General features: G+C 44.9%; 2 protein-coding genes across 2 annotated transcripts in view; both read right to left on the bottom strand.

Moving 5' to 3' along the window:
- LOC144217548 (orphan sodium- and chloride-dependent neurotransmitter transporter NTT5-like) overlaps nucleotides 1-5405 on the bottom strand; it is a 9142-nt gene extending 3737 nt beyond the window's left edge. Inside the window, exons 1-2 of the mRNA XM_077747153.1 lie at nucleotides 5300-5405; nucleotides 4873-5108 (exon numbers count right to left, since the gene is read on the bottom strand). Of these exons, the coding sequence (XP_077603279.1) occupies nucleotides 4873-5108; nucleotides 5300-5314 (251 nt within the window). The 5' untranslated portion in view covers nucleotides 5315-5405. The remainder of the gene's footprint in view (nucleotides 1-4872; nucleotides 5109-5299) is intronic.
- Nucleotides 5406-6422: 1017 nt separating this feature from the next.
- Nucleotides 6423-6452, bottom strand: part of LOC144217547 (sodium-dependent neutral amino acid transporter B(0)AT2-like) — a 9954-nt gene continuing 9924 nt past the window's right edge. The window contains exon 5 of the mRNA XM_077747152.1: nucleotides 6423-6452. This exon is cut by the window's right edge and continues 170 nt beyond it. Within this exon, the coding sequence (XP_077603278.1) occupies nucleotides 6423-6452 (30 nt within the window).

The raw sequence follows: 6452 nt of genomic DNA, 5'->3' as shown, positions 1-6452 counted from the left end.
GGGGGGGGGGGGGGGGGGGGGGGTTGTGCTGGGGAAGCCCCCTAAAGGACAGGATACTCTAGATTTGTTGTAGCTAGGATTCCTCAGTGTTTTGGGTTGAAATGTGCCCCCCACTAAATTCATATGTTCAAGTCCTGAGCCCCACCTCAGAATGTGACCTTGTTTGGAAAAAGGTTTGTTACAGAGGTAATTAAAGATGAGGTAGGCCCTTCATCCAGTAGGACTGGCGTCCTAATAAATAGAGGAAATTTGGGGGCACCTGGGTGGCTCAGTTGCTTAAGTGTTGGACTTCGACTCAGGTCATGATCTCGTGGTTCATGAGTCAAGCCCGTCGGGCTCTGCGCTGACACCTCAGAGCCTGGAGCCTGCTTCAGATTCTGTCTCCCTCTCTCTCTACCCCTCTCCTGCTCATACTCTCTCTCTCAAATATAAACATTAAAAAAAATTAAAAATAAAAACCCCAACATTCATTTTCATTGTCAGATAGTATCCCATTCATTGAATGAATATACTAAGATTTGTTAGCTATTCACCTCCTGGCAGACGTTTGGATTGCTTGCAGTTTGGGCCATTGTAAGTAAAGCCGAAAGCAAGATTTGCTGCCCTGATTCTTTCTCCTCTCCTCCTGCAACTCCAGTTAAACATAGATCAGTCTTGGGACATCTGGGTGGCTCAGTTGGTTAAGTGTCCAACTCTTGATTTCGGCTCAGGTCACTATCTCATGATTCGTGACATCGAACCCTTCATCAGGCTCCATGCTGACAGCACAGAAACTGCTTGCGATTCTGTCTCCCTCTCTTTCTGCCCCTCCCCCGCTCGCGCTCTCTCTTTCAAAACAAATAAAAAATAAACTAAAAAACCCCCCATGTATATTAGTTCTATAGGTCACCAAGGCTCTTCTTCAGTTTTTTCATTCTTTTTTTTCCTCTCTGTGTTTTACTAATGTAGAACTTCTATTTATGTGTCTTCAAATTAACTGATCCTTTATTCTGCTGGATGTATACTAAATATATCCAGTGAAACTTGTTTTCATCTACTTTTTGAGTTCTACAATTTCCATGTTAGATTTTCCGTATCTTTCCTAAAATATCTCCCTTCCTTCCATTTTATTCATCTTCTCTATGCAATCCCTTGATATATTTATAATCGTTTTAAAGGTCTTGTCTGCTGATTCTAATGTCTTGATCTTTGGGTCTTTTTTTTCTTGGCTCTGGATTCTATTTTCCTGGGTTTTGGAATGTCTCGAGAGTGTTTAGTTCCATGTGGGATGTTGTAGATAGAACAACAAAGGAGAAAGGCCCGTGATTTATATTGTGTAATCTTGATAAATTTAAGACTTTTATTCCAACAGGCTAGAGTTAGGGGTATTTAGAGTTTTCTAAGCATTGAGGCGAGCTGGGGTGGCTGACAGTTTTCATTTGTTTTTTTTTCTGCCTTCAAATGGATTAAGGAGNACCAATCTTTGATGTTGTCATTATTTGGGTCGAAGTGGGCTGGATAGTGGCTGTAGATGTTTTTGGTTTGTCTTTGGATACAGCTTCAGTGGGGCCACAGATCCCGGCACCACGAGACTAGGCAGAGCACCTCTGCTTGCCCACCTTGTCTCCCTTGTGCCTTCTGCCTCTTCTCCAAAACCCATTCTTGGGAACAGAGAGGCAAACTGTTGGGTCGAGCAGTTTATTTCCTTGTTGGGGGCTCGTTGCAGTTCCAACACCACTGGCAGCCCATGCTGTTCTTAAACACTTGCGTGGTTTCTCCTTATCAGTGCAGTCTCCCTGCAGGCCTGTGCCTCCAGCCACATGCAGCTGAGGCAGCCACTTACCCCGATATAAAGGCATTCGTGGTTCTTTGCTCACATATGATGATCCCATTACTCTCCAGGCTTTAGTTCATGAGGGCTCCTATGTGTCCACTGCTCTTCAGGAATGTTCTAGGAAAGTATTTTTATTTTATCCATTTTTTAAATTGCTGCTACCAAGGAAGCATGGACTTTTGCATCCTTCAACATCCTAACTGGAAGAAAATTCCCACCTTGGAGATTTTTTTTAAAGAAAAATTTTTAAAATTTATTTTTTACATTTACATCCAAGTTAATTAGCATATAGTGCAACAGTGATTTCAGGAATAGATTACTTAATGCCCCTCACACATTTAGCCCATCCCCCCTCCAGTAACCCTGTTTGTTCTCCATATTTAAGAATCTCTTATGTTTTTGACCCCCTCCCTGTTTTTATATTTTGATTCCCTTATGTTCATCTCTTTTGTGTCTTCAAGTCCTCATATGAGTGAAGTCATATATTTGTCTTTCTCTAATTTTGCTTAGCATGTTACCCTCTAGTTCCATCCATGTAGCTGCAGATGGCAAGATTTCATTCTTTTTGATTGCCGAGTAATACTCCATTGTGTATATATGTATGTGTGTATATATATATACACAACATCATCTTTATTCTTCCATTGATAGACATTTGGCTCTCTCCATACTTTGGCTATTGTGGATAGCGCCGCTATAAACATTGGGGTGTGTGTATCCCTTCGAAACAGCACACCTGTATCCCTTAGATAAATACCTAGTAGTGCAATTGCTGGGTTGTAGGGTAGTTCTATTTTTAATTTTTTGAGGAACCTCCATACTGTTTTCCAGAGTGGCTGCACCAGTTTGTATTCCCACCAGCAGTGCAGAAGAGATCTTTCTCTGCATCCTCACCAACATCTGTTGTTGCCTGAGTTGTTAATATTAGTCATTCTGACAGGTGTGAGGTGGTATCTCAATGCGGTTTTGATTTGTATTTCCCGGATGAGTGATGTTGAGCATTTTTCATGTGTCAGTTGGCCATTTGGATGTCTCTTTGGAGAAGTGTCTATTCATGTCTTTTGCTCATTTCTTCACTGAATTATTTGTTTTTTGGGTGTTGAGTTTGGTAAGTTCTCTATAGATTTTGGAATACTTACCCTTTATCTGATATGCCGTTTGAAAATATCTTCCCCCATTCCATCTGTTGCCTTTTAGTTTTGCTGTTTCCTTCACTATGCAGAGGCTTTTTATTTTGATGAATCATTTTTGTCTTTGTTTCCCTTGCCTCCAGAGAGATGTTGAGTAAGAAGTTGCTGCAGCTGAGGTCAAAGGGTTCTTGTCTGCTTTCTCCTTGAGGATTTGGATGGCTTCCTGTTTTACATTTAGGTCTTTCATCCATTTTGAGTTTATCTTTGTGTATGGTATAAGAAAGTGGTCCAGGTTCATTTTTCTGCATGTCGCTGTCCAGTTTTCCCACCACCAGTTGCTGAAGAGTCTGTCTTTATTCCATTGAATATTCTTTTCTGCTTTGTCAAAGATGAGTTTGCCGTAGGTTTGTGGGTCCATTTCTGGGTTCTCTACTCTGTTCCATTGATCTTTGTGTCAGTACCATAAATGTCTTGATGATTACAGCTCTGTAATACAGCTTGAAGTCCAGGATTGTGATGCCTCCAGCTTTGGTCTTTTTCAAGATTGCTTTGGCTAATAGCCAAAGTCTTTTCTAGTTCCATACAAATTTTAGGATTATTTGTTCTAGCTCTGTGAAGAATGCTGGTGTTATTTTGATAGGGATTGTATTGAATATGTAGATTGCTTTGGGTAGTATTGTTATTTTAACAATATTTGTTTTTCTATCCAGGAGTATGGAATATTTTTCCATTTTTTTGTGTCTTCAATTTTTTTCATGGGCTTTCTATAGTTTTCAGTGTATAGATTTTTCACCTCTTTGGTTAGATTTATTCCTAGGTATTTTATGGTTTTTGGTTTTGTAAAAATTTTTAAATGTTTGTTTATTTTTGAGAGAGAGACAGAGAGAGAGCAGGGGAGGGGCAGAGACACAGAATCCGAGGCAGGCTCCAGGCTCTGAGCTACCAGCACAGAGACTGATGTGGGGCTTGAACTCATGAACCATGAGATCATGATTTAAGCTGAAGTCAAATGCTTAACCTACTGAACCACCCAGGTACCCCCCACCTTGGGGATTTATTAAAAAAATCCCAGCAGCACCTGGGTGGCTCAGTCGGTTAAGCGTCCGACTTTGGCTCGGGTCATGATCTCGTGCTTCGTGGGTTCGTGCCCTGCGTAGGGCTCTGTGTTGACAGCTAGCTCAGAGCCTGGAGCCTGTTTCAGATTCTGTGTCTCCCTCTCTCTCTGACCCTCCCCTGCTCATGCTCTCTCTCTCTCTCAAAAAAATAAAACATTAAAAAAAAAAATCCCAATGCCTGAAGACCAAGTAAATCAGAATCTCTGGAGCTGAGACTCAGGTTTAAGTGCTTTCTAAGGCTCCCCAAATAGTTTCAATATGCAGCCTAGGCCAATGACCTTTGATTGTGGCTCAGGATGCTGTACAACCTCCTCTGTGAGTTAAAGAATCGATTTTGAAGTCTTCTTTACACCAATTACAATTTATGGAAACCTTTGGAGAGTCCTGTCTCTGGACCTATTTTCTTATCTATAAAGTGGTGGATATTAGAATATTATCACTTGGGGGCACACACGTGGCTTAGTTGGTTGAGTGTCTGACTCTTGGTTTCAGCTCAGGTCATGATCTCACAATTTGCAGGATCAAGTCCCACTTCAGGCCCAGCGCTCACAGTGCAGACCCTGCTTGGGATTCTCTCTCCCTCTCTGTCTCTCCCTCCACTCTCTGTCTCAAAATTAATAAACATTAAAAAATATTTTTAGCATCTTATCATTTGCCAGCTTTCTCTGAGAATGTGATATTATTATGACTATAATTACTATTGTTATTGTTGTTATTACTGGAGAGCCCTGAGCGTGAAGGCCCATGAATCTGTGTGACTGCTAAGGTAGAGGGACGGACCTCCTATTGGACCTGCAAGGCTGTGATTACTCACTTCTCAACACAGGTGTGGCCGCTGGTGGTGGCCCAGAACCCCAGCATTATAAAGATGATGGAGGTGAGGAGCAGTGAGGTCACCAGGTTGACCAGGGCCACCAAGGAAGCCACCTGGATATAGTTGTTCCCTCTAGCCTTGGAGAAGTTGATGGTGGTGCCCATGCCCAGGCCTAAGGAATAGACCACATGGCCTCCTGCCTGACGCCACAGGTCCAGGGAGGCCCAGGAGGAGAGCTGTGGATGGGTTTGGGAGAGAGACATTTGGGGGTGGGTTCGAGGGTAGACCCGTTGGTGAGTTGGAAGAGGGGTAAGCTGGGCTGGGGAGCAGAGGGATGAGGGGCAGGCTGGGATAGGAAAGGTCTAAGGAGAGTCAGAGAAGACCTGGTGAGTTGCGGGAGGGGGAGGTGTGGAGTCCCCAGCCTCACCTCTGTGGTCACCATACGTCTGAGGCTGGTAAGTGCGCCTTCCAAGAAGAGACTTCGGATGAGGAAGCAGAGGAGGAGGATGTAGGGGAGGAATACCGAGAAGGTCAGGATCTGGCCAGGTGGGTCAGGGCAGAAAGCAGGAGTCAGGAGAAGTGGGGACGGGGGCAGGCAGAGGCAAGCATTAGCAGGGAGTGCAGGTCGGCAGGCCCAGACAGACCGGGACAAGCTGAGCCAGGTGAAGGTGGCCTGGGTGTGACAGAAGGAGCTGTCGGAGGATTCTTCTTGGGAGACAACAATGTTGTTTGGGGGGGAACAATCCACCACTAAGCTGCTCAGAGGTGAGACAGCAAGTAGAGACGAAGGTTACATGGTAGGGCAGCTGGACGTTATAATCATCTGCCCGGGTTTATGGTCTTTGTGCGAGTTAACCGCATGGAACAACATCATAGGTGAAGATGGAGGAAAAGCAACTGAGGAGGGACTTTGGGAGAGGGTAACACGGTCAGTGGGAATTTTGAAGTATTTCTGGTTCTTTCTGCCCTGGGAGAGGAAGGCGGGCCCCCCTCCCTCCATGTGCCCCTACTGAACCTTTAGTAAAATCTGCTTTATCTTGGAGGCTATGGAGAGATGGTGGGGTGAGGTCCCAGGGACACATGGGGCAGAAACAGACTGCGTGAACTGTTTTGGGTCCAGAAGCTGCGGGTAAGGGTAACCGAAGTGACCTAACACACACTGGAATAAATTTTCCATGTAAAGAGACAATGATCCAAGTGGCAGAGGTATGAATTGGAAGTATGCGTTGGAGTAAAATAAAATGGAAGACTCTGGGAAGGAAATGGTAGCCAGTTGGCTCCTTCAGGGATTAACAGGCCCTGAAGGCGTGGGGTGCGAGGATCACGGGGTGAGGCTGTGGCCTGCTCTAGAAGGTCTCCACTGCTGTGATCTGGGGCTGAAGTATGGGGAAGAGGGACCTTAGTCAGTACCAGGCACTCCTTCCTGCAGTGGGTGGGACAAGGGCAGTTCTTTGTGACAGGAGGGATTGTGCTGCTGCCTTGCTGAGCCCTGGATGGCGGAGCCTGTCCTCTGGGAGTGGGGGAGGGTCTCGGGGATTAGAGAAGAGAGGTCAACAGGAGTCCCTGGTGGCAGGCGGATT

Source organism: Crocuta crocuta, unplaced genomic scaffold, assembly GCF_008692635.1.
Source record: "Crocuta crocuta isolate KB4526 unplaced genomic scaffold, BGI_CrCroc_1.0 scaffold334, whole genome shotgun sequence".
Classification (NCBI taxonomy): domain Eukaryota; kingdom Metazoa; phylum Chordata; class Mammalia; order Carnivora; family Hyaenidae; genus Crocuta; species Crocuta crocuta.
Note: the sequence above shows the minus strand (reverse complement) of the source record. Positions and strands in the feature narration are given on the sequence as shown.